The sequence below is a fragment of the Echiichthys vipera genome (genome assembly GCF_963691815.1).
Source record: "Echiichthys vipera genome assembly, chromosome: 12".
In the NCBI taxonomy this organism is placed as follows: Eukaryota; Metazoa; Chordata; class Actinopteri; order Perciformes; family Trachinidae; genus Echiichthys; species Echiichthys vipera.
Genome location: NC_139837.1, coordinates 7,633,362 through 7,660,991, shown reverse-complemented (window position 1 = coordinate 7,660,991; position 27,630 = coordinate 7,633,362). Strand labels below are relative to the sequence as shown.

Genomic DNA, 27,630 nt, shown 5'->3' with positions numbered 1-27,630 from the left:
AAAGCAGTTTGTTTCTGATTTACTTATTCTAAGGGAACTTCACTCTATTAAAGGTGATAGGTGGCTCCAGAAATGTAACAAAGGAAAACCATTGAACTGACTTTCACGACTATCTTTAATGAACAAATGATATGTGCAAAGACATTTCCACTGCTTTGCTACAGACTTAATGTAGTTTAGTTGTGGTTATGGAGTGCAATAAACAATCATTAGGAAACAGAAGTCCAAAGCCCGTAGTGTCAGTCTCAGTGCTTGCTCTGATACAGACTTAAATCAAACTTCCTCTCTCTATTTGAGTGCCTTTTGCGTGTGTATGGCACAAAGCAAAAGACTGCTGCTCAGTGATTTAAATTCAGAGAGCGCTACATAGTTTCAAAGACCTATTTTGCATTGTAATACAATAGCTGAAGCAATAGAGAGGTAAAAGCTGGAGACTGAGGAGTGCTCCAATAGCTAGGGGTGCTTAATGGAAATGTTTCCAAAAAACAACAACTACACAAATTACTTTTCATTCAAAAAATGTTTTTAAACCCCCCGTTCTTGAGCTAACATATTGTTAAGTCCAACATAAGCATGAAAATGTTGTGTTGCTGGACATAAACTACACTAAGTGCATGTGTGTGATGTACTTCTCTTGGCTTCTTTGAGCAAAGCCCCTCCAGAGGATCTTCTGAATAATTTCTACTTGAAGGCAACGTGAGGACAGAGGAGCGCTGGAAGTCAAAAACAACCGTAAAGAAGAATATACACAGAACAATGAGCTACTAGCTACATCTGTCCTGAACCTCCAGCCTACACTGGACAATTGTAATCTTTTATTCACAATTCACAAATATAGGTCAGTGATTATGCTCTGCTTAACACATGTTTACATTATGCATACATAGCAACATATTCTGTGTGTACGACATCTCTCATATCACTCAGCAGTGATGTAATGTTGAGTGGCTGAATATGTGCCGCTAGAATGACGACTGTCCTTGAGAAGAGCAACTGACTACTTCAGAAATAACAAGCCGGACAGGAATTTATCGAGTATCAAACAGCAAGTGACAAGCATGTTCATAGCATGTTAATCTTTTGAGTGCTCTGTGTCCGCCCCCCAGCACCATCAGTGCAATAATCCAGCAATATTTCTGTAACGGTCCAGCGGTTTGCCTTAATCTATACTGACATACCATGAATACAGTCCATAAGTTAGCATTCACTACTGAACACTACATAGTAAGAAAGAGGACAGTAGTAAAGGATAGATCGCACTGTAACACGACCAGATGTGAATATTTGATGTATGCAGTCATGATAATGCCTATGCATTTATATCTTATCTTACAAGGTATTTTACTGCATTTAATTGATTTCTTTGTGTACAACTATAAAGTCTTGTTGGCTTGTATTGTTTGAAGTTGACTGCAGCTGTGTGTAGCACTAATTGGCCAAAAAAAATCTCAATATATCTCATCATATCTTACAGAACTGTTTGTAAGGATTTTTCTTTAAAGCTATAGAGCATAATGACTGAGCATGGTCAAAATCATTCAGCTCACAATCCCAGAACTTTTTATCAACACCAACATTAAGAGTCACTAACTGATCCAATTTACATCATGCCAGGTGCCTTCGAGAGCAACCCCTGACACATCCAGAACATTTGTCTTGCCTTTTTCAACAGATATATTCAAAAGCAAATAAGCAGACAGCACAACCATAGCCGTAACCAGATGCGTTTAATAAGGTCTAACAGAACCGATCGGATCAGTGCAATGCTAATGAGTTAAAAGTTTTGTCCTTGTCCTGTGGGAATAGACTGAAGCACCCAGAGAGAGACTGATGTAGCGACACTGGGACAGAAAAAACATGCAAACTCAGAAAAGGTCAGCTGACCTCAAACCCAGCAACCTGTTGCTGTGAGGCAAAAGTGCTAACTAAAAGCTCACCCAAGAAGCAGGTTTTTAAGTCTTGTTTTAAAAATGATATGCAGCACAAAAAAAACAAAAACTGATCAATATTATCAACCATTAAATAACAAAACCACTTCTCTCATTTATTGACAGGTCCTCCGCCACACCATGTTGCACCAGCCCTCTTAGTAAAATCATTGCTGGTGTTTTAAAACCAACTTTGTTCTGCAAACACAGTTCTATTCAGTCGCCTTTTTAAAGTGACAAAAGGCAGAGACAGCTGTCAGCTGCTGCAGAGCTTGTATTTTGCCAGGCTCTATTCACATTGGCTTTCCCTCTGTCAAAAGGGACCTGCTGTTTTTGCGTGTCCTCTGATCCTCTAGCAGAGCAACACAGGGGAATCTCCTGAACAACTAAAGATTTGTTCCTCATTCTGAGGATGTTTTTCAGGCCGGGCTCTGCAGAGAGGCCTTCTGGGGGATTTGAAGCCTATTGTTAAGAAAGCCATAAAAGGAATCCTTCTCAACAGGGTGTGTGTGTGTGTGTGTGATTAACAATGTATTGTATGCTCTGCTGTTAAATGACAACGCTAATTATTTGATGCACACAAAGCTTGTTAATCATCTTGATGGGCTCTTGTGGAACTTAGCCAAAGTTTAAACCTACACAAGGCAAGATCAAGAAGAGAGGCTGCAGCATAGAGAAACATCCCGCTCCCACAAACTGGAATTATTAATGTCAGACAAGCCGAAAGTTTGGCATTTATCCTTTGGTATAGAATATATAAATCAACTTGATTTTTTCTGCTATGCATTTTAATGCATTACATTATTTGAGTATGATAACTTTTGAAGCTGCAAACAAGTGAAGCACTCTACCATAGAGTTTTGTAATTTTAGCCATTATGAACGTGTATGCATTTTGTTTAATGATTGAAATCTACCTTCAAATTCAAAAGGTTATTCCTACAACATGACCAAGTCAATCCAGGTTTGTGTGAACACAAAACACCAGGCTGTAAAAGTAATGACAAGACCTTTACAGCTACATTGACACCTCATCTGGCTGTGAAATTTTGCCTGGAAGATATAAGTTCATGGTTCTTTTTAATGCCATGTAAGGATTTCTTGTTTTAGGGAATAATCATTTGTGGAAATCCAGATTACACTTTCATCAGAACACGTGTTGCGGCGTCAGTGATTAGGTCATTTACAGCTCAACCAGCATTCATCGAATTTCTTTTTTCCTCTCTCAGTCACTAATTGGTCCTGGGTGCCCGAGTGAACTAGTCATGCATGCAGAAAAGTCAGAAAAGCACATTGGTCATCGATTGCACTACCAACTCCAGACTGAAAGGCAGAAGCATTATGGGATTAAAGAATTAAATCACCGACAGAATAGGGCCTGAGGACACGTTATACTGTCATTTGAAATCATCTAGAGTAAACACAAACGAGGCCAATGTGGAAGTGTAACGTGTAAGAAAGAGATTGTATATTAACTGATTAACAAATTTCAAAAGGTCCATATTCTTCCAGCAAAGGTCACTGCTTTCCATTAAAAATTTGGAAATTTGTCACCGGCTTGTGAAGCATACAGATGGGTTTTACGCTACAGTATTTGTGTGTTAATGCAATGCATATTTTGAAATTGATCTTTTCTGGCTAATAAGAAGAGAAAAAGACAACAATAAATTGGACTGTAAATAAGTTAAATCAATCACAAATAATATCTAATTGGAAATCTCAATAATATGATATCATTGATATATTATTATTAAATTGACATTTGGTCCAGGTTTACACAAATATAAGCAAAGAAGTAAATCTGGCAGAACCAGACGTAGCCTGAAGCTACTGTTTGCCATTTGTAGTGAGAAAATAGGCTGCACTGACCTACATACTGTACCTGCAACTGCAACTGTTTAATGCTCTAACTAAATCTGATGAACCTGAAACGTCAAAATTCTCCAAAATTCTGTGAACACACAAAGCCAACCCGTCTGACCTCAATGTTTTAATCTACTCCCTACTGATGAGCTGCACCAAACCAAGCTGATATTCCCACACAGTTAATGAATTGAATGATCATGCATGTCTTCATAATGTACTGAGGAGGATCAACTGGGGCAAATTTAATGAGCCAAAAAAGGTTGGCCTATTTCCTACTAAAATGCAGCAGGATGGCATAATATTCCAAATGTCAACGCAGTGTAAGGCTAGAGAACCAAAGTTAGTATAAATGTAGCTACTATCCCATACACCACTGTAAAATCCCTGTATATAACATCCCATAGGTATCGCCTCGTGAATGAACCCAGTATGACTGTATTGACTTCAGAGCTGGTGATGCTTTTAAGAATTAAAGAAACTTCTCTGGGTGAATCTAACTGTGCCAGTATTGGCTGTAACCTACAAAAAGGTTGGTAGTGAAGCACAAAGTGCCTTTGCACTTAGTAGTTTACAGCCTCTGAATCTTTCATGAACAGTTATGCTTGTAGCTGTGAAACTGGCCAGAACCATACTATTTTAAAGCTAATGGCACCACAGAGAGGTCAAATAAATAAATATCCAATTAGATTGTTATTAAAATAAACGAGAAAGCACCAAGCACTGCACATTTTCCATATAGGTACAATATACTGCACAATAGGCAGGCTTGTTTAAAGGTACTCTGGTAAAGCAGACTCAATATCTTCTATGATTTGTTTTGACACAAAGATCAGCTCAACCAAACTGGAAAGCTGCACCTGGCTCTCCGGTCGCAGCCCACATTCATTCATTGTTGATGAGCAGCGTTTTAAGTTTGCATCTGTTGGGGGAAAAAACAAAACCCACACAAGTATAAATGTGTTTTAAAAGAATATGTTCTCTCTTGGCTGAGTATGATTGCTGACAACAGAAACTGTGCCTTAGGTATGAAAGTGTAAAGATATTCTTGGGCGGTGTCCAACAGTGCTGCTTAGCAGGGATTCATTCTGACAGTCTGTTAAACAGCTGTATCAGATTCACCAGTGTGCCGTGTATTGTCTAGTCTATTTTCTGGGATATAATCAAATCCAGAATCAATCAATCACACCTTCCTGAAAGCGACAGATTCTTGAAAATAAGCCGAATGTGCTACGAATGAGCATTTGATCTGGCTGGTCTCAGACTGTTCGCTGAGTGAATTATGGACTGAGTGGATTTGGTTGAAGCCAAAGAGGAATAGCTTCCCTCTGCAATTACATTAACTAACAGTTTCTGCAATCCAGACAGTCGGAACAGAGAAGATCTGCAGAGATAGAATGGCATGCTGTCAGTAAATGTAACATCTGTCAAAAAGGCCGGCTGATCCATTGTCCCACTGACCTCTGTTTGCAGAGTTCATGTTGTCCATCATTTATGTGTTAACTGTTAAGTATAGGGCTTATGTTTTGCACTACCATGGCTACTGTTATCAGCTGTGCCTTTCATACACCCACCCACCCGCCCCCTAATGCAACTAGCACCGCACGGGCCTAACTATCAGAAGCAGTAGATGTTCAGTCAAGGACACTTGGACCTGTAGATCGAACCGTCAACCCTGGCCTCTGATTTTAATGTCCATCAAAGTGCTTATTTCTTGACTTACCTTATCATCATCGTTGAACAATCAAACAATACTGGAATAAATCTATGTAGAGAAGCAGAGAAACTGTGATAATTACTCAACAGTAGCTTCAATAGCCCAGAATGCATGCAGCCACATGTAGGGATGGGAACTGACGCCAGTATCGATGAGTCCTGTCCCAATAAGTAATAAATCAATTAATCGCATGATAACTTTTATTGAGCTAAACTTTACCAGCCGCAATTATTTACATTTTCCCTTTTCCTGGTGTCCCTCTATCAAAGAGACTGGAAGACAGAAGTTTTCACTCCGGTGCATCCGTTTCCACTGACCCTTCTCTCTCCCTCAGCTAAATAAGGAGGTTACCCTCGTTGCGTGTCGTGTCAGTCACTCGTCAGACGCACAGTCTCTGTGTGTGTGTGCCGTTACCCAGAGTCACCCAGCAGGAGCCCTGTGAGCAGCAATTCAGAGGGCACGCTGGTTGAGATTTGTAGGTCTAAACATAAAGATGGAATTGGTCTCAAAGCCGAACATGTCAGCTGTGGGAGCACTTCCTGTTCAAACCAGATGACCGCCGTGAAACAGAAAGCCGGTGTGTCACATTTGTTGTAGAACAGGAGCAACTAAACGCGCCAATGTGTTAAAATATACTGAGAGTCCATTTTATTTACTGTTTTTGGTTGTTTTGTTAATTTATTTTGGATATTTTAAATGTCTTGGAGTTCTAGTGTTAAAAGAAATAAACGTTTATGGATCTTTGAAAGGGTGTACTTGCATTATTATGCCATTATCCTTAGATCGGTTGGAAATGGTCTCAAAATTGCAAGATTATCGCTTCTCGCAATCATTTCAGGGACAATTTATCGCCCAGCAAAATGTATTATTGTGACAGGCCTAGTATCGATTCTGTTTATTGGTTTGATTCTTTATGAATCCTGATCAATTTTCTGCGTGGGAAAAAAAGTCAGCCTACACAGGTATTTGTTATCTGAGTCTGAACACAGTGTCCAACACGGAGAGAGACTATTTGAACTGCTTTCTTTTTTATTTGTTAGCCAAAACAAATCTGCTATGCCTGCCTGCCTGGCACTAATGTTATTATATTATACACCACACTTTGGACCCCTTTTGGTTGCAAGTTTCCAGCAGCTTATGAGTTTGACATCCTTGTTTTTCAATACGCAATAACAGAAAGACAAGCCCAAATTGAAAAAAGGAATTGATAAGCTTACGCCGACATACGATTCTGGTTCCCATTTGGCACTGGTTCTCTACTGGAACCGGTTTGTGATTACTAGCCATATGGCATCTCATGCTTTGAGTAAAGCAGCATAAAAGTAATTCATCTTCATCTCTCTGTTACTCATTATGCTATTGTGCTCACCACATAAACATCCAACCCCAGGGGCATTCTGGGAATTGTATACGGGGAGGTCCATTAGATGAACCTCGACCCTGGCATGAGAATTCTTCGACTGATTGAGAGAAAGTGAAATTTACCAACACTACACTGACTCTCAGTAGACTTTTGCCACGGAAACCAAAGCCTCCTTGGAGCAGTAAAGAAGAATCAATGGACGTCAGCACCATCAAAGAAATTTGTCGCACTCTTCATCACAAACATAACAAAGTAAGCGTGTTAAATTCCATGAGACAGTGCTCGAAGAGCCAGCATTTAGGATCGACATATTGTAAACAAACAATAAAACAAAAGAGGTAAAAATTCCCTACCTTATGGGTATAAGGTGCTTCTCCCAGGTTGATTCCATCTTTTGCAAGTTTATCCCTTAAGAGCACCTTGAGCTTCAGTTTGGGATAAGTCACAAAGTCATTACAATCTGTGAATCGGAGGTTATGGTTTCCAGGACAGGAGGCCTCATGCCTTCCTGTGGTCCGCGCCTGTGACCTCAAAGTCCTGGGGTCATCTTCTCTGTTTGAGTGTGCAGAGTGGTTGCACGCAGACGGGTCCAGAGGCTCTAAGGTGAAATAATAGCCAGGTGCCTTCCTTTCATCTTCATCTTTCAGCTTGTACACTGCTGTGAGCAGCCTGTGTCTGTGGTACTGAATGTGGACACCTATAGCGTCGAGGTCTGGCTCTCCAATCTGTTTGCAAACTTCTAAATCATCGTACCCATTGTCAATGAATGCCTCCACATACTGGGCCAGATGGAGCTTCGACAGCCACTCGAGGACGAGGTTTGGCCCTTGGCTCATCTTAAAAAGGAGGATATAAGGAGGCCTACCTTATATGCAAGTGCACTGCATCATCATCTCCATTCACACAGCTACAGGGGTTTTGTGCAGAGGCAATGAACAGCTCCGGCCACGTCCAAAAAGTTCAGTTCTCCACATTAGACACATCTATAAAGTCCATAGAAAAAACTGTGAGTACATGACAGGAGACAGCAGTGTGGCTGTACGCTGGAAACACCTTTAAATGTGCATTAGCCCTTTAAGTGGCTGTCTGAACCCTCCTAATCAGAAACAGTGACGGCAGCTCCAGGCTCTCTTGTTGACCCTGACCTTTGACATCCCTCGGAGACTTTAGGTGAACATATGTGAACTCCTCTACACGAAAAAGAGTTTGTTTTAACCCAAAAGACAACAGACGACTTCAACTTCTTTGACCGTTAAACTCAAGTTAACGGTTAACGGTTGGTTGAAGCGTGTGGCGCTAGCGGTTAAGTTGGCAAAATAAACTTACTTTCTGTCGAAAGAAACGTGAAGTTAGCCGGTGAGAAAAGCCTTTGGCCGAGTTCACCGCGTTTTTGTGAAGTTATCCTCCGTTAAAAACGTGAAAGAAGCCAGCTGGCGTCTTCTCAGACTGCGTCCATCCTCTTTGTCTCATTCAACGCAACGGTTACAGGCAAGACTCAGGTCCGTCAAACGTTCCCCCGGAGCAAACATTAAGAGGACGACGCTGGAGCCAGAGCGATATATTTTCACCACTTTAAACCCGCTGGTAAAAAATTAAACATTGCTCAGACTCACTTGTTGTGGCTTACTTTGTGCCCCCCCTAGCTCACACCGTGTCCAACTTTGCTCTCCCTCCGCTCCATCTGCCGGTTCGGGCAGTGTGAGGAAGATGCTCATCCCCGGCTTCAGTCAGCCTCTGCTGGGGTTTTTACCCCGCTGGATGACGCGAGAGCAGCGAACACTGGCGCCACCTGCAGGGGATTCTGGGAAATGTAGGATTTGGGAATAAAGTGAAATGAAAAATAAAAATAGATACATAAAAACGAGATTAAACCACTTTTTAACATAAGAAAAATTACAAAAAAGTAATAAAAAATGTTAAGACAAAAGACATAAACCTAAAGGAAAAACATAAAACGTAAAAAAACATTAAAGACATAATCATTCCAAAACAGTGTAGTTTCTGGTTGTTGTTTACAATGAAAATATTTATATATATATGTTTTAGCCTTTATTTAACCAGGAATATTCCCGTTGAGATTTAAAATCTCTTTTCCAAGGGAAACACACAAGTTTCACATTTAAAACCAAAACAACACCCAACTAAACATGACACATAACGTAAAATGATAAATCAACAAAATAAAACAGCATTAAAAAATATTATATTCTTATGTTTAAACACTCTGATTGTGAATTAAAGATTCAACGGGAATATTCCTGGTTAAATAAAGGCTAATATATATATATATATATATATGATGGGGTAAGTGAAAATAATTTCAAGTTTAATAGTGTGCGTTCACTTTTCTTTCTTTTTCTTGTTAAGCATCAGTGACAAGGTTTTTATACATGTATTAAACTCTTCTGTCAAGACATTACAGTTAGGAAGGGACTTAGAAAATGTCTTCTTGTGTTTGTGGAATTTTCCTATTAGAGTCATGAGGTTTATTATGAAGCAATTTGTCCTCATGTTCATTTTAAAATAATATCTTTGGGTCTAATTGTGATGTATTGTTTAGTTTTGTTGTAGACAACATTTTCCATGTCCCTCCAAATAACAGATGACAATGGGAAAATACAAAATAAATGTAAAATTGTTTCTGGCTCATCTTCACAAAAAGTGCATATTTCATCCACATCAGCAAACCTGGAAAATAATTACAGTCCTTAGTTTATTTCCTGTTGCAGGTTCTCTGTTTTTGCATGTTTTAATTCAGTTTTAATTTATTTTTGGTTTATTTTTGGTATAATGATGCATAATTATAACTATATGCATGTTTCGGACCAAGCTAATTGGGATCCTAAAAAACTAAACTAAACTTCCTGTCAGCTGTCATTCACACACACACACACACACACACACTTAAACTTTAATTGTGCACAAAATTTGCGGTATACATCAGAGGCACCACGCTGCCCCTTGGGATAATCAAAGCAGTGCTGGACCCTGCTGAAACAAGACAGTTAGCCCAAATCTACAGCTGACACTGACACCTCTGAACTGTGGAGCGACACAGAACTTCAGTATACGAATCTGGACTACATTCATTTCTAAATGAAGTCAGTGAGCAGTGATCAGTACAACATGCGACAGAAAAAACAAGACAAAAATGATTATGATTGGTTTTACATTTATTTTTCCATTGCACAATAATATCTATATATACTGTATCTACAGTCTAAATTGTTTGTGGCAGCAGATTAAGTCAGACATCCATGTGAAATTTATTTTAACAAAACTGTACAAAAATTGCCTACTATGAGAAAATACTGCAACTCCACAGATATTCATCCCAGAAGACAGACAGACGGATGGATGGATGGAAGTATGGTGACTGAGGAACCCTCGAGTTCTCCTGCACGGTGCTGTGAGCCTACCATTTCGATGCATTTCTACAGCGCAGGGAAAGGAAGAGTTGTCATGACGCAAACAGTAACATAAACAGATGTGCCAATAAAATAAATATCATCTCTTACAATTATACAATTGGCATGATCAAACGAACATGGGACACGTTCAGATGTGTGACGAGAACTTCAGTTTTGTTCAACACGGTGGTAAATACAAATGCCAGAACAGACAATCTCTAAGAGGGATAATACATGGTTGCTTCAAGTTTGTAAACACTTAATATCATGCATCCTTCAATGTGCAATAAGAGACCATTTAGACCATATATGGTGCAAACTGAAGCACTTTAAAGTCGAGGCCACACTTTGTAGAAAGACTCAGCGGCCCAACAAGAGGAGATGACCCTCCTGCAGTAGCAAAGCTTGAATCCGAGATGATCATGTTCAATATATAACCAGAAAATGTTTATTGTCATGTCTGGGTGATGGATCATTATGCACAACCATTGTTTGGACATTAATGTGAGTTATTCAATCCAAAAAAGTACATTAAAGGTATTCATTTTTAATAGATTATTGAAATTAAAAGTCGATATATATTTGTTTTCAAATATATAAATATATCATCATAGTATCATTAACCTGACGTTGAAAACAAATCTGAGAGTGAAGCAATCAGCATAATTGGCAAATGACATAGATAAGCATAGGTACTGTCATGTTTTGGTCCTTTCAAAAAAATAGGAAAAAAATGGGACACGGAAAAATGAAACACATTAAAAACCATACGAACAAAATTATTTTAGGTACAAAAAATAGTGCAAAACCCACATAACTGCTCTTTCAGGTGGGTTTATCTCAGCAGTACACAGTAGAGTAGATTCAAATCAGCCGGCCAAAAGTGAAGGGTTTTATTCCAAAATGCTGAATATCCATCTTGGATTAAAAAAAAAAAAGAAGCTTTTTGGTGTGATTGATGACTCGACACCTCCTAAGCGTACAGGATTTAATGCTCTAAAATTTAGGAAAATGGATGAAAACGTCCAATAGTTTTACTTCATGACTGCAACCGTTTTCCACGAGTCAGTGTCGTATGATCTTATTTTGGAATTAAACTCTTCAAATTCACGTTACCTGTTTTCTGAACACATGTGCAGCAGTTTGGGTGATGAGGGTGGCATGCCCATAAGAAGCTAAAGCCAATCTATGCCCCCCCTCCTCCACCACCACACACAGCAGACTTCTTGACTTAAGAGTGATGTCCGTGGTATCCAGACTGACTCTTACCTTTTGGGAAAAATCAAGACAACTCTGTGAAATTAAGCAACTCTTTGGTGTCGGAAAAGAACATGGCCGCAAGCGTAAAGTATGTCACGTTGCCTGAACCTGCACTGTCAGATTTGTGTCCAGCTGTCCCGTTATTTACAACATTTGGCAGCGATCTGGACCGACAAAGTCTTGTTTCTCTTTTCAAAATAAAAGACCGACAGATAATGCTCCTACATTGACACAAATAGCAGCATATCCTTGCACCTCATGAAAAAGAAATCTAAGTACAATAGAATTCTAGTTAACTACATTGAAAAACACTGTCAAGCAAAAACAAAAACCTCAAAAAGACCTATTGTAATACACTGTATCTATGTAGCATTATAAATATTGGTGCCCATACACATATTCCTGAATATATGTATGTTCACACACACACACACACACACACACACACACAGAGACATACACATAGGTAGAGGTTAGAATATATGCATCATGAGGCAAAGGCAGAAGAGAAACAGTTTTGAAATGAATGGTTCAGAGAGAGATGACCAATGGCACTGCGTGTAACACTCTGTGGTGCTCGGTCATTTCTACTGGCAGCTACGGATACAAAGACAGCGTTACCATTTCCATTGTGCTGTAAGAGACACATGCTTTTTTCCCTACACATTGAGAAACGAGACAAGAAATCTGCTATGACGGACAGAATGCCGGAAAGAAAAAATGAACAATCATGATAGATAGAATCTTTGTCACAAAAAAATAAACTTAAAATTGTAACCAAAATATACATTTATGCTAATCCTATTAAGGACAATCTGTGTCTTGCCCTTTAACACATCATCCTTCTCATACGTTACTTAGCTACAGCCCCGTGGAAGCCAGAAGAACAGGAGACCTTCAGGGGTTTTCCAGTGTATCAACTCTTCATTTTTATAACAGATCAATGTAAACTCGTCATCGGGGGTAAACATTTTCAGCACTTTTTTTGCGCATTCAATTGACAAAAAGGGGGAAAAAATCATTAAATGCCCAACATACGAACTTATTTTACGTCCTACATATTATACTGTTCCAATAAATAATCTAATTAAAACAAAACCAAAGTGACTCTCAGAACACACAGTATTTGTCGTCCTCGCCTAAAACAACTCAATTGGAAAATGCTGTAAAAAAGGGAATGGTTGGTGATGAACTAGTGTACTACCAGCCCTTATTCGGTTAGAGGCAATAGATTCATCATCTCCCTGTCTAGTTTTTACGGTTCTAAGTGCTTGAAAAGGCCCTTTCTGGACAAAACAATGACAAAAAACAGACAAAAGGACAGAGGTCAAACTCTTATAATAATTTAAACCAGAAAAAAACAAACAAACACAAGTCCTTCATTGATTCAATCATTCCTATAGAAACTCACATCTTCAATGACTTGATTAGATTTGAAGGACAAGGGGTCATCAGACTTTTCTCCTCATTTCAGTCCACTGTGTTTGGCCGACACGATAAAGGGCAGAGAAGGAAACAAAAAACAATTGCAATCAGGCCACCACAAGTACATGTTTTGCAGAATTGTCTTTCCTCTTTCAGAACAAAACAGCAGGGTGTGTGTTTATATATATATATATATATATATATATAAGATATATATGAGTGCATGACTGATGGATATGACAGGTCACCCCTCTCCTGTTCTGCAAACTGATGTTACATGAACATCCTCGCTCTCAGGTGAAATAGAAAGAGAGATTCCTAAGAGCTTCTCTTCTTCCATTTCTTTCCATTCTCATTACGGCCAGTGTCCACTCCGCGGCAGTCCTCTGGTGACTGAGGTAATGCAGAGTGTATGATATTGTGCTGAGAATAAAAGCATGAGTCTGTTGAGCAGAACTCCCCGTGGAGAGAAATAGAGAAGAGAAGAAGAGGGACCTGCAGCTCCTAAGAGATACTGGTGTGCGTGATTACAGAGTCTGATGCTCCACACGCTGCCATCAGAGTTGGTACCACTTCTTATCTTTGTACTTCAGCATCATCTGAAGGTAGAAAAGAGCAAAATGAGAGTCAGAAATAAGGAGTTAACCTGAAAACAATGTTCTAAGTGCCCAAAGGAATGACAAGTGCGTACATCATGAGCATGTTTGGAAAAGGAATCTGCGCTGGCCATCATGGCTGCCGTTCTGTCCTCCAGCTCGCCCAGTTTCTGCCCTCTCTCGTCCAGAGCTATCCGGGCGCGGGCTAGGTCGCCCACAACCCCAGACGCTGCACCCTTCATGCCCTCCATGCCCCCGGGGCCAGGGATGTGCTGGGCAAGGCTGCGTGAGGCCTTACCAGCACCCGTTTCGCCAACTACCAAAAAACAAAAAGAGAAAAGTGTTTACAAATTCTGACATTCGTCTTCGCATGTTCAAAGTGAAACCAAATTAGTGGTTAAGGAAGTGTCCTGTAGCTAAAAAATATCCCACATCATTGCCTAAATACGTTTAACTGGTGGCTTTGGTCAGCCAATGACATTACGATAAACAGAATCACACAGAATATACATGATGAAGAAATTCCTGATCTGATGCTAGGCCATTCTGTACTCACAGAGGTCCTCCCTGTCCAGAGACTGAGCGCCTCCCCCAAACAGGCCTTTGAAGAAACCTCTGTTAGGAGCCTCTGGTGTTTCCACAGGGGTAAACAGCTCACTGAGCATCTCCTGGGGAAGACAAATATCAGCTCATGTCTATTTCAATCTAGATCCAAAACACCCGGGTAAGAGCCTTTTCTCCCTGTTGAAGTCGGGAAGAAGGAACCGGATACACCAGGACAGAACTGAGAGCTTCTACCCTCAGGACATAAGGATCGCAAACGAGGACACTGCCTCACACTGCCTCACACTGCCTTCTTGTGTGTCCCTGTTTCCTCTGTCAATCATTTGATGCTATGTCTGAATAGAAAAAGATCCCAGAATTGTTCACAGAGAATGCTTGGTGAAGGGATAATTGGTGTTTTGTCAGGAAGAAAGCACGATGCATAACAGTAAAATGAGACCGCAGTCTGGTTCACAGAGCTGGACAAAAATGATTATATTTAACATTAAGGCCACGACATTCTGTAACAAAACCGTTCTCTATACTCACGCACTGCATTTAAGCCTGTTTCACTGAAAAAAGTAAATTGATGCAATAAAAATATTTGTTTCTGAGCAAGGTGTGAATGGTTGTCTGTCTCTGTACATTTCTATGTGCCCTGCGATAGACTGGCGTCCTGTCCAGGGTGTACCCCGCCTCACGCCCGATGTCAGCTGAGATCGGCTCCAGCCACCCGCGACCCCGCAGGGACAAGCGGTTGAAGTTGAATGAATGAATGAATGAATGAATGTTTCTGATCAAAATGTGAGGTAAAGTGATCCCATTACGATTTAGCAGGGATGTTATTGGGACGATTATTGTCAGAGGAAATATCATGGTATCATTGAAAATAAAGGGTTCAGCACGTACTCATAGAACTGGAGTTAAATCCAGGTTACTACTACATATCCACAGAAGACCCCAAAGGAAAACAGACACACACAAAAAAAACACATATTGTGCACTACTGTTTTGGTCCATCTTGGTAATGTTTCATTCTCTAGATTAGGGCAAAATCTGTTAATCCGAACATGCCTATGTTTTAGTGTAATTTAAAGAGTTTAAAGCATTTTTCACATATTACGGGGATAACATCGTGAGTCGCTCGTTATTTTGGCCAGGATAACCATGTCCCACGTCTTTGAAATTCTGTTCTCTACACAAAGATTAGATTCAATCTTTTCACCAATTCAGAGTATCTGACCTGCCGGTTGTCGCAGGTCTCCTGGCTATAGGTGATCCTCTGGATCTCGGTGGGGGAAGTGAGGTACAGGGCCTGTCCCAGGTTGGAGAAGCAAAACGTTCTGGCTATCCGCATATCTGTCGGCGGCAGGTAGTTCACATCCAACAGAGGCCGTAGACTTGGTAAACTGTGATGATACAGATATAATTTCAGACCGCACTGTAGAAGAAGAACTCTGCTATACAAATGTAGTTATTTTGATGTCAACAGCTATTTTGAAAGTAGATTCAAATGCCACAGAAGTCATACCTCAGAGTCATGATGTGCCCGTTAGCACAGAAACAGGCGATGCAGTTAGCTCCGGCCATCTGCACAACATCAGCCCTCAGCACGAAGGAGGTCTCTGTGATGTTGTGTTTGTAGAGGCGGGTTTGGGAGGGCATGGCGACGACCTTGGCCTGTTTCTCCGAACACAGCACAGCGAACTGGGAATCTTGACCCTCTTGTGACGAGGCAGGGGAGGCTGGCCTGCGCCTCCGGCTCTTCTCCTTCTCCTCATCTGAGGCATTTGGGTCATACCATGGCTCGTAGGAAGGGGGCAGCAGAGCTCCAGTAGCGTCCAACAGGGCCATGGTCAAAATGCCTCCTTTGAGTGTGACCATAGTGCCTGAAGAATGAGTATTACAAAATTGTTTTCCCTTGGTTTAGAGACAGCCTTCAAATTACCACAGAATATAGAGCAAATTGCTATGATACGAAATTCTAAGTCAACTAAGAGGACAGCAGAGTGGAAAGTTGGAGTTTTCCATTTACAACATCTGGAAAATAAAAGTGCTGGGAAATAAATAAAACCACTAACACTAGACACTCAACCTTCAAAGTTAATTTCTGTCCTGTGCTCCTTTGAAAATAATTTATATTTATTAAATTCAGAGGTTAGAGAAAAGGTATTCAACACAAAAAACTGCTTTAGTCATTTTCAACCTGTTTCTAGTAAAAGACTGGCTTTAATATGGAAATGCATATACAGTTCTTTTATTATTGTGTATACACAGCTATCACTCTACAGTACATGATCAGTGTAAAATGCATTTTAAGCCAAAACTTTCAGGTTTTAGTTAAGATGCTCCAGATCTGCACTGAAATAGCCACAGTGTGTACCCATGTGCACTCAATTTTGTACTCACTAATATTCTACTGAGCTATTAAATTCTGATTTAAACGTGACATACGCTGCTCTAGAGCACAAAACGCCCTCTGTGGGTCTTTAACACTGTGGGATTGCTAATGAATATTTGACTTCTCAAGGTTCTGGATCTGAATCTTTTGGCTCATAAAGCGCTGGTGGAAAGAAAACTCCTTACACCCTGAGTTTTCAAGTGACCACAATTTCCTGTCCCTGTCCTCCACCACTTCCTTCTAAGATTTCAACTATTCACAGTGCAAGAAACCACAAAGACATTTCAACTATGAAGGCCAGAAATTGTCTCTCTGAGGTTTACAAAGTAACGGACATAACAAATGTTTGACACATGTTGAATCCTTGCTGCACATAGCCAGCTGTCTCATGTCTTTTCTTGAAAGTGTTACTTAAAGGGCTTGGAGTGAACGACTCTGCCGGACACTGTCGCGCAGTAAGAGATAAGTTCTGTTGTTTCAGTTCCCACTGCTTGTCAATGGAAGTCATTGATGAGTTAATGTACTTTTCCCCCACTCACATGCAGATCCCCACAAGGTGAATTATTTAAAGTTTATTTCAGCTTCTTACCACAGGAGGAGATGCCAACTGGCTGCTGCAGCCGCTGGTCCCCACCAGGCGGCAGGCTGAGGGCCACCATCATCACAGTGCCCTGGGTGGTTCCCACCAGCAGACAGGGGCTGACCAGGCTGTCATTCTTCCTGGGAAAGCTCTCACAGAAGTGAAAGGAGGAGATGGCCTCTCGGGATTCTCTGTCTATGCTGGTTACACTTGAACTACGTGAGCGGGTGAATGAGTTATCCTTGGCATCTGGACAGCAGGAGTGAGCACAAAGGCCAAAGAATGAGGAAATGATTGAATTGGAAGTGGTTAAGAGTTTATAGGGGACTTCCCCGTGCAAACAGGGGAATTAGAGAGGTTAATGGCATAAAATCCACTGGGTCAAAACTCAGATAACATGTTAGTGCATTGTTCTGCTGCTATATGTTCAGTGGACTCTTGTCTTTATAGAAGGGAGTCGGTACAGATTAGAGTTCACCAAAAAGCTTTTTCACATTGAGATGCTCTTGTACGAATAACATTCAATGATGCATTTTCTTTTAACGCTTCCCACAATTTTATATTTTGCAATTAAATCAAAGACAACAACATTATCAATGTGAAAAAAATGCACAAGATATGCATGTAGTAGTACAGGGACTCCCAAGGAAGAACTGATATTTAAGGAGCAATAATTATTCATGCCTCATTACTGTCTTGACGGCAGCTGAAACACAAGCTTTTACCCTCTTTAAAAAGCTAATGAGGGATCCCAAGAGAAACACAAAAAGATCTGTGACACAGAGGTGAAGGCTAAACACACTGCCCCATCATGTGTGTTCTTCACGGGGGAAAACTGTGAACAAGAAAAGCAGGGTTTTAACACGGGGTGCAGTCACGTCAGTGGAGCTTCCTCAGAAAGAACGAAACAATCAATGTGAGAAGATTAGTGTCAAGTCGACCAATTCAGAACAAAAGCCCCAGCAGTGGTGGGGGTTAGTACCAGTTATCCCACTTCAGCCCAAGTCAGACCGCGGCTGGTCCACTCACAGGAGTTGGGGGCTGAATAAGTTCTACAGACGGCCCCCTTCTGGCTCATCCTGGCTGCCGCTTTTCCTTCGTTCACACAACGAACGGGCTTCTTACATGTGAGAGAGCGCCATCGTTGGAACCTCTCCTCTGCTCACAGTGCAAACAGAGACATAGTGTTCGTCTCAACTTAACAAGAGCCTTACATTCACACCAGTATGCTATGAAACAATAAAACAGACGCTCGCAGAAGGATTTTACAGCTGTGGAGAAAGAAAGCTAAGAAAGAATCTTTAAATGACAAAACGAACACCTGCAGAAAAAGTCTTAGAAGCTGAAATTCAGTAGCTTTGGCTTACCCAGGTCTGGCTTTTGCTCGCTAGACGAGCTAATTTTCCGTGACATCTTGGCTGTAACAAAAGCAAATACTCATATTGTATGAGGAAGGACTGATGGCTAAAAATGAAAATGATGTTGAAAAATCAGAGGTAGGTAAAATCAAAGATCCCGTACATATCATTTCATCTGTGGCATTGTTTCTACTGTGCAAATCAGTGCGAAATCAAAACTGATGATTTGAGTCATTATTAAGGGTGGTCATACGTACTGAAGGGCAACTATTGAGGACATATACATAAAATACATGCAGCACATTATGCCATACATCTGTGGACATCGGACAGCTCTTACTGTGTGCAACAACACAAGGCTCACAAAGGAATATTCTCATTCCAATAACATTTCAGTTGATTTATGTCGGTGCTTTTAACTTTGTTGCTGCTACCAGGGGTGTTGCCAATATAAAGTATAAAATCCCAAAAGTTGCCTGTTGCAGTCAATAACCACCCTTAGTGAAACCCTGAGAATACAAATGAGGCTGAGAGGCATCACAGACAACCAAACGGCCTGCAATATCAAACAAAGCAAGAGGCAGACGGGAAGAGAGGTAATTGCAATTCAGTGAACACAGTTATGCAAAGAGAGTAGGAGGAGGAAAAATCAGTGGGTAGCCAAACAGTTAACACTGAAGTGAAGCCCTGGAATCAGAAACACAACACAGCAAGTGTCTACAGTGGAGGAAACATCATTCATTTAAACATTTAAGTGACCAGGTTAGACATTAGTACTGTAAAGAACAGGGCAGGATGCAGATTTTCTATGCTTTTTCAATTAGTTGAAAAGTAACGTTTGCCAATTTGGCAGAATATTTTCAATCCAAAGCAGCCTCCAGCCTTTTGACAATAATCTGCATAGAAAATCTGAAGCTCGAAATTTAAAAGACGTCCTCTCATGCATTAAATAAAGACTCTTGATTAATTTCATAAATCAACGATGAAACCCCCAAACCGTATGATTAGTAAAAATACATTTCTTAAATGCACTTCCGTCTCTCATTGGCACAAGATGCACAGATTGACGTAGGATTAGGGCACAGTGTGGTTAGAGCTCTGTCATTCAGAGGGAAAGAGTGAGTGATCAGAAAGAATACACTTGGATGATACAGTACCAAAGTCATTGGCAACCGTCTTGGAAAAGCGCCTGCTTTTGAACTTCACTGGAAATAAGGTTCAAAAAGACACATCAGATAACTGCGGCCCTTCTGAGACGCTTCAATTTAAGGGAGACATGCAGCATTTAACAATACAGTACCCTTCGCTATGAACCTCTGTTTACGATCCTCATCAGAATTGCAAGGTGAGGTAGATCCTATGTGACAAATGTCAGCATTTGAAAAAAAGATGTCTTTCATAAATAGTTAAAGCAGCATTAGTTTTGACTGTGTGTGACTTCAGGGAGGCTTACCTGAAGTAGGGGATTTGCAGCGGTCCTCTGAGGTGTTGGAGCCGTCGTTAGAATCACCGGTTGCTGCGGGAGTCACAAAGGTTGTAATTAAACGCGGCAGACTTAGTCCTCTTGGAATACTCTCTGCAGGGCTTATTAAAGCTATGCACATTCTTACAGTGAACATGGTAAAAAAATAACAAAGGGTCACCTATTTGAGCAAACGCAGGGACAGTCACCCATACAGTGCACTTGAGTTCACTTCACAAATCTAAAGTACAAATCTGTTGACTGAGGGTGTCACTGTTGTTTGTCTAGTAAAATACGAAGCACATAAAGATACACTACCTGATTTTGTTAAAGTGCCCTTAAGTCTCAAAATTTGCCTTCCGGCTCAGTGCTGATGTTTTTGAAAAAGTCAATAGTGAGCTTTGGGCATTTGTGAGTGCTATAAAATCAGGGAGTGCATCTTTTTGAGAAAAAGGGAAGACTCAGAGGAGAGAAAGGACACTGTAGGGAGGATTCTGACACAACATGACTTACTGGAGTGAGATGAACGTAGTTTTTTCACAGACTCAGAATACAAGTTAGAAAGTCTGGACATGCAAGACGTCACAGTTGGAATGTCTTTACCAAATCACAGAGAGAGACCAACAGTAAGAACAGTGAAGCAGAAAAATGTCTGAAATCATAATTCGCAAAAGAAATAAAAGAGTCTCAGAGGCCTGCGGCTAGACTTCTAATTGAAATTTAACAGTAAAAAATATATATATAAATATAGCAGATAATATCCGTGCAGTGTGATACATTCACATTAGCTCTTCATGGCAGAGAATCCAAAATAAAAGAGCCTTTAATCCAGCACCAGGCAACTGAGACTGAAAATAATGAATACAAACAGTGAACGACAAAACCACAGTAAAAGACATGACAGAAACGCCAAGGCTAGCAAATAAATATGAATTGTGTATCGTCTTATCATCAAAAGGAAACACTACTGCAGCACTGATACAGCATTTCACTCTGTCTTTGGTCCGTCCAACTGAACAGATGGAGAATCTGTCAGCGATGCCCCCTGTTGAGGGGCAGGAGCTACTGCAGGGGGCGGCGCTCACGGTGCGAAGTCGAGGCTGCTGCCAAGTGTCAGCACCGCCTCACTAACCCACCTCCAACAGGCACAGTCGCTCAGCTAATAGTTTAAGTTGCTTTAGCAATGCAAAGAAATATGAGGTAAGAAACAAATGCGTAAAGAATTTATTCCAGGGTTAATAATAGTAGTTGGGACGCCTTAGCTATGGCGAGTGAGCAAGAGAAAAATGACACAGACAAAACAGTTGGGAGAGCAGCTCACCTCCAGAGGGCTGTCGAGCTTTGCGTGGGGAGCGAGGCTGCCTCTGGTAAGGGTCAGACGGGCTGTACAGCTCCGATGTGCCCATGTTGAGGAGCAGAGTTTTCTGAAGGTAGTCGACCACAGCCAGACCATTAGTGTTTCCAAACACCACGCTGAAACACAGGGAGGGATGAAGGGAAACTGTGGAATTAGGATTCAGGTGCAAGATTTGCTCTTAACTCCTTGCTATGATACAAGAAGGCTTTATTTACAGTTGCACTATATGGTATAAGTTATTTCTGACCTTCTGTGTGACAGGATGCACAGATACAGCAACGGGACAGGGATAACAGCCCAGTGTAGGCATACAACGATGTGATCGCACGTCTAAATATCAAGCATGCTGGCTGCACAGACTTACAGGCCGTAGGAGGAGTTGATAGCCAGGCTGGTGATCGGCTGAGGAGGCTCCCCGCTCACCCACACCAGCTGGATCACCAGCTCCACCTGGTAGCCCGGAGACTGCTTCAGCGGGGAGCTCCGCACCCTGCATCAAACACACAGCAGGATGAGCCAGCAGGCTGCACTTCACACTGGAATGAATTATCACCCTTTCGGTAAGCCTCAATGACAATATCACCATTTTTTTTATAGCTGTTATTATTGTCGCTGTTATTCCCTCTTCTTCACTTTTACTGTCAAAACATTTTCATCATTTTTATAAAGAGGATTATTTCCTCCCGGTGTACTGATGTGGACATTTTGTGAAGCAATGAGCGGTACAGTGGAAGGAGTAAATGGATGAGTACATCACTTACTTAAATGGATCTCTTCACTGACAATCTGCTTCGCAAAGATTTAAGTAGTCAGAATTTTGCAAAACAGAACAAGAAAACATAATTGTCCCTACTGCAGGCATGGTATATTGTCCCGGGGTCCGTCAGAGGAGTTGCTGCCTGTGGAGGGCTGAGTGGGAGGCTCACTCTCCTGAGGGCTGGAGGAAGCTCCTGGGGTGGGCAGGGTAGGGGTCTGCTCCCCTCCTGGATCTGGGGAGTCCCCATCGCTAAACTCACACTGCATCCGCACTTCCAGAAGCTAAACACGAGAGATGATGTGTCACTAAAAGGCTTGTTCTTGGGCATATTGACATTCACCTCTGAAAATATAAGAATTATTATGCCAGAACAGAAAGTCCCAGAAAAAAAACTAAAAAGGATATCAGTCTGTCTGCTGTCGGATAAAAGTCTCAAGATTTAAAGTTGTAATCTGTAAGAATTGAGATATCGTGTTTTCTAGCGGCCTCTTTGGCAGTAAGATGTAATGACAGGTGAGCCTGTTCTTTCAGAGCCCTCCATCTTGTCACCTTCACGGCCACTATGTGTGTATTCACCTTTCTACTTCCAGTCAGTCCCCTATAGGTTACACTCTTAAATCCATACACCCTAACACACACACACACACGTTTCTATTACACTTCTGCCCTTACTAAAAGTCTGACCCAGAAGTTGAAAGTTACGCATTTCCAATTACAAGTGAATGCAGCATAATTGTTAGTGACGATCAGTGCTGGCGGACCAACCCCTGACAGCAGCGCCACTAACATGGCGGCGCATTTACATGTAGCCCGGGAATGTCGCCACCGACACAGATATTATAATGCTTGGCAAAAAGGCAAGTAGAAGTGCTTTCATTAGTGGGTCGAATGACCAATCACCATTGTTTTAACTCGCTCTTTGATAGATCGTAACTTAACAGACAATTAAAGAGATGAAAATCTTAGTACAACTTTAAATAATGATTCATTCTGTACGTTTCTGACGACAAACTGCCATGGACGGCGATCGTTTACCCACCTGCACGACTTCAGTGGTGATTTCTTGTTTGCTGAACCTATAGACGATAACATGGGCTGACACCCCGGCCACACAGAGCATCCTGCTCTCAGGGCACCAGGACAAGGTCTGGATGGCAAACGGGTCCTCGTCTACTATTTCGGTATTCGCCTTCTCCTCCTTACCGCGAGCCCTTTCAAACACCTTGGCAGTCTTCAGCTTGTATAGCACTTGGAGCATTACTTTGAGAAGAGTGAACATAGTTAGAAAGAAATGTAGATAGACAGCCTTCAGTTAATGTACTTATACTATATTCAGTCAATAGCATATGATGTGTTTAAGTCAATGATACACAGTATTCCAGGCAGCACTAAGTGCACACTGGTAGTGCCACATGGATTAGTTTGTGAGAATTATGCATAAAACAATTAATCAAAAGCCTGTGAATGTTCTCATTCGTCCAGATCATCGTTATCCTCAAAGCAATTTCAGTCAAAAGCAACTGGACTTGGTTATTTATCTAGGAAGACGTTTCACCTCTCATCCAAGAGTCTTCATCAGTTCATGTACGCATCTGACCAGGCTGGGACTGGACCAGGACCAGGACCAGGCTGGGACTGGTCCAGGACCAGGACCAGGACCAGGCTGGGACTGGGACCATGCTTTTGACTGAAATTGCTTTGAGGATAATTAATCAAAACAGTGTCTTGAGTGAACGTGCGTATGCAGATGACACTGTTGTAAATACACATGCTTAAACAGCATAGCAAGCTGCTTCAGACCTTACTACAGTCATGACCAACTGTTTCCTAATGACTAAAGTTAAACAAGAAGGTTAAAGAAAAATACAACTTACTAAAGGAAAAATAGACATTTTCTCTCCTCAACAATATTTATGCACAACATGGTTCTTTCCTATGTACTAACTTTTAATGTAGGTGAATAAATGGCCATTAAATTTGCAAATCCAACATTTGCAAAAGTCTAGATTAGAAGCCTAATCAATATTATCACTGCCGTATAATTAATTTAAGTTCATTTAGTCTTGTATTCAAAATAACTTAAAAGAATAAATGCATTAAGTGCATTATTACTGAGGTAACTGTACCTATATAACCTGCGATATGACTGGAAACTAGCGCATAACTAAATACTGTATGGCACAAAACCAATGACAAAAAGGATTTTACATAGCTCCCGACAAATACTTTTTATAAACCAAATAAAAGTACTCACATGCAGAAGCATCCCAGAATTTGATGGACCCATCAGCATGTCTGAAAACATTGGAGGAAAAGAAAGAGAATACGAGATCATTTGTTCACTGTGACAATGGGATGTTTGCGTGTCAATAAAAGTCAGTAGATGAAAATAAATTGATTGATTAATGAGTTGCTAACCCTGTGATTATGATCTCTGGGTAACTCTGAGTGCCTTGGCCCCAGTTCCCTCCACTAATGGGCCACTCCTGGGAAAAGGACAAAGCATATCTTAAATTTAGTCATGTCACCAGTTTAATAGCTTATATATATCAAAAAATCAAATACAATGTACACAGAATTTCCAACACAGATTGCAGAGGAGCACTTTACCTTCTTGCTGTAACCTTGTCTCTTTTGCCGACTGCCGACAGAGTAAAGTGCAGGAATAAGTTCAGACGGGCAGTCGACAAAGTACTCAACGCAGGTCACCGGTGACTCATGGACAGTCAGAGGATATGGATTCTCAAAGATCGGGTACCTGTCGAGACAATGCGCCATATGTTAGATCTGAAAACTAAATCCATCTTCATAATATTTGCACTTGCTTATTAATTAGAGATGCAAATGACAACTTGCTTGCCGGTGATTACTCCAGTCGACCATCCGTGGAGTTTAAACGTGTCATGAAATGATTTTGATAGTGTAATTTTTTTCAATTTTTTATACTTTTATTATGACTGAAATATAAGTTTTAACAAAAATGTCTGGACTCTTCACTTTAAAATGAATCGACATCCAGTTGGACTGCAATCACTGCATTCTTGGAGGAATTTGGGGATTTGGAGGCACTATTGGGCGCTCCAACAAAATCAAGGACTGCGTCTTCATCATTCACGTTGGCTGGTTTGTCTTCAAATTAACTGGGTTAAATTTTTATATACAGCCACCCCACGGTGCAAAATGCAACAGCAATTAAAATGTTCCCACTTTTCAAGAAAGAGAAAATGATGGGATTTGGAATTAAAACAAACAAACAAACATATAATGAGCACAAAGTGGTAAACAGAGGTGCAACACGTCCGAAGACAAAGGTAATAAACATTCAGATAAAAAGAGTAAAAAGAAGTTTGACTACAAAACAATGACCTTTGGTACTTCATTGAGACTTTTATAGAATAGGAGTAGACTGTGACAGCTATTGTGTATTCTATGAACTCGTTAAACACATTTGGCCTTTAAAAAAGGGTTAAAAAGGTTAAAAAGTACCATGTAGCATAATCAACTTCAATGTTTTTATTGTTATGACCAAAAACAGAGCATGTTGACATATCTACCCCGCTGCCTGCTGCCTCTGTGTTTTGAATGTGTGGGCTGTGTTACATGCGTTTTTAAAATCATCAAATAAAATCAATCAATCTATACACTATACATTCATCATTACAACTGCATCGATGCATCATTCTGTTCATTTATTTAAAGGTTTTAACGGCACATTTCTGACCGAAATGATCAATATAGCTAAATAATTTGCAGTATCTCTCATTTGCTGTGTATTAATAAAGTGTGCTCGATCTGCAATACCCATATTCTTTGATGCACACCAAAAATACTCTGACTGAACTATATTTAGAAATCAGAATTATTACCCAATCTGTCCGAGGTCTATCAAAACTAAATCCTTCTCCAGGAGGACCACGACAGCGTAAGGCTCCTGAAAGTCTGGCGAAAGAAACCAAAACAGCACAAGATTAACAGTGACGTCATTTTAGGGAGCTAATATAGATCCTGAGACGGATGAACAGGGCCTGTCAAGAGCTCCTCTCCGAAGCTCACCATTTGGATATGGAGTCTCACACAGTGTGAGGAAATCTACAATGGGGTAGTCCATCTCCAGGACAGCAGTGCTCTTTCCATGCATCACAGTCAGACAGGCTCTCCTCCCCACTGTATCATAAGACAGACCTCCAGACAGGACCATGAATGGGTCCCTGAGTTCAGAAAGCACACACACACAAACAATTTAAGTGCTTATTCAATACATTTTTAGTTGATTGTGAAGCTACGAAGTCCAATAAGTAGTAAATGGGTGAAGAGGGACAGCCAAATGATTCTGTTTTGCTTTCTCTGGAGATACTTTGGCCCCGTTTCAAGAGCATTTCTGATGGGAGGAGCCTACTTTTTAATTATTATGACAGGGATATTAATCCCTGCCCTGAGAAAAGAGTAAGGGATAATTAGATCAGCTTCAGTGGAATTGTTAATTTTTTAATGACATGTTTTTATAGGACAGTTTGGTCTTTTTACTTTATGACCTTGACTTAAGAAGCTTGCTCTCTTCAGATAATGATAATTGTGCTAATAGTGATTATCAACATGTGACCTCAACGGAACAACAAATCATTCGTCATGATCAAAAATAATTTCTTTAACGATCACATCAAAGACAAAAAGCCTTTGAGAACATAAATATAATCAAGACAGGGCCCTCCCAGCTTTCCACCACCAGAAGGATACTGTCACCATGACTGGTCTGTTGTGATAGAATAACAGGAAAGGCCACTTTCAGTACAGGATACGGATTCCAAGCAGAGTCGGTTAAAACGCAGGATGGGTGTGGATTTGCTACCATCACACTTACCCAGCCCTTGTTGTTTTGTACTCCACCTTCAGGATAGGCTTGCATGGTTCTGGCTTTTTTCCATCCTTAGGCTGCTTTCCTAGTGGAGGTCAAGTGGCAAAAAATGCATTTAATCTTTAATTTGCAGAAGTACAGCACATACAATGTACAGAATGCTCCTGTACACATATGGACATGCTGCCACCATCCATCTGTTTTTGTGTGTGTGTGTGTGTGTGTGTGTGTGTGTGTGTGTGTGTGTGTGTGTGTGTGTGTGTGTGTGTGTGTGTGTGTGTGTGTGTATAGTATATATATATATATATAAACAATACAACTGAGTGTATACAACAGTTCGTACCATGCGGTGTGATGATCTGTGCAGCCTTGGCCGGGCCTCGTATATTCCATGTGGTCAGAGTGCCATCAGAGTGGCTGCAGACAAACTGTTTACCCTCATGGTGCCAGGCCACTGAGTGGATCGCCTGAAAAGACACACAGCAGCACATTGTTAGAGTGTGATAAATAAAGTACATAAATGCGCTTTTTACAGCTGTGCAACGATAAATTGGAAGATCTGTAGCAGCTCTGTGTGCAACAAAAACCACCAGTACAGTCAAACACAAAACTTTGACTTGTCCCCACGTTTATCCGTTCCTACTAAAGACATAAGTCCCTGAAAATGCATCACAATGTTATACTTTCATCTTTAAAAGCTGGGCACTGTAGATTTTGACCTGTTTTTAAATGTTTTTGGACAACAATGGGCCTCTACAG

At 40.8% G+C, this 27,630-nt stretch overlaps 2 protein-coding genes across 4 annotated transcripts in view; both read right to left on the bottom strand.

Annotated features, from left to right (window-relative positions):
* Positions 1-7,706, bottom strand: part of sash1b (SAM and SH3 domain containing 1b) — a gene marked incomplete at both ends in the record, with an annotated part of 48,854 nt that extends 41,148 nt beyond the window's left edge. Inside the window, one exon of the mRNA XM_083924545.1 lies at positions 7,224-7,706. Within this exon, the coding sequence (XP_083780671.1) occupies positions 7,224-7,706 (483 nt within the window). The remainder of the gene's footprint in view (positions 1-7,223) is intronic.
* Positions 7,707-10,048: 2,342 nt separating this feature from the next.
* stxbp5b (syntaxin binding protein 5b (tomosyn)) overlaps positions 10,049-27,630 on the bottom strand; it is a 33,146-nt gene continuing 15,564 nt past the window's right edge. The window contains exons 8-29 of one of the 3 annotated variants that reach the window (XM_083924011.1): positions 27,215-27,338; positions 26,878-26,956; positions 26,073-26,227; positions 25,886-25,958; positions 24,630-24,777; positions 24,438-24,505; positions 24,274-24,314; positions 23,059-23,279; positions 22,116-22,300; positions 21,627-21,752; positions 21,227-21,378; positions 19,897-19,959; positions 19,744-19,800; positions 19,601-19,648; positions 18,453-18,503; positions 18,115-18,243; positions 17,095-17,334; positions 15,636-15,993; positions 15,348-15,513; positions 14,118-14,229; positions 13,657-13,877; positions 10,049-13,564 (exon numbers count right to left, since the gene is read on the bottom strand). In XM_083924011.1, coding sequence (XP_083780137.1) covers positions 13,523-13,564; positions 13,657-13,877; positions 14,118-14,229; positions 15,348-15,513; positions 15,636-15,993; positions 17,095-17,334; positions 18,115-18,243; positions 18,453-18,503; positions 19,601-19,648; positions 19,744-19,800; positions 19,897-19,959; positions 21,227-21,378; positions 21,627-21,752; positions 22,116-22,300; positions 23,059-23,279; positions 24,274-24,314; positions 24,438-24,505; positions 24,630-24,777; positions 25,886-25,958; positions 26,073-26,227; positions 26,878-26,956; positions 27,215-27,338 — 2,859 coding nt within the window. In that variant the 3' untranslated portion in view covers positions 10,049-13,522. The remainder of the gene's footprint in view (positions 13,565-13,656; positions 13,878-14,117; positions 14,230-15,347; positions 15,514-15,635; positions 15,994-17,094; positions 17,335-18,114; positions 18,244-18,452; positions 18,504-19,600; positions 19,649-19,743; positions 19,801-19,896; positions 19,960-21,226; positions 21,379-21,626; positions 21,753-22,115; positions 22,301-23,058; positions 23,280-24,273; positions 24,315-24,437; positions 24,506-24,629; positions 24,778-25,885; positions 25,959-26,072; positions 26,228-26,877; positions 26,957-27,214; positions 27,339-27,630) is intronic. The other 2 variants (XM_083924012.1, XM_083924013.1) reach the window with 2 other exon arrangements.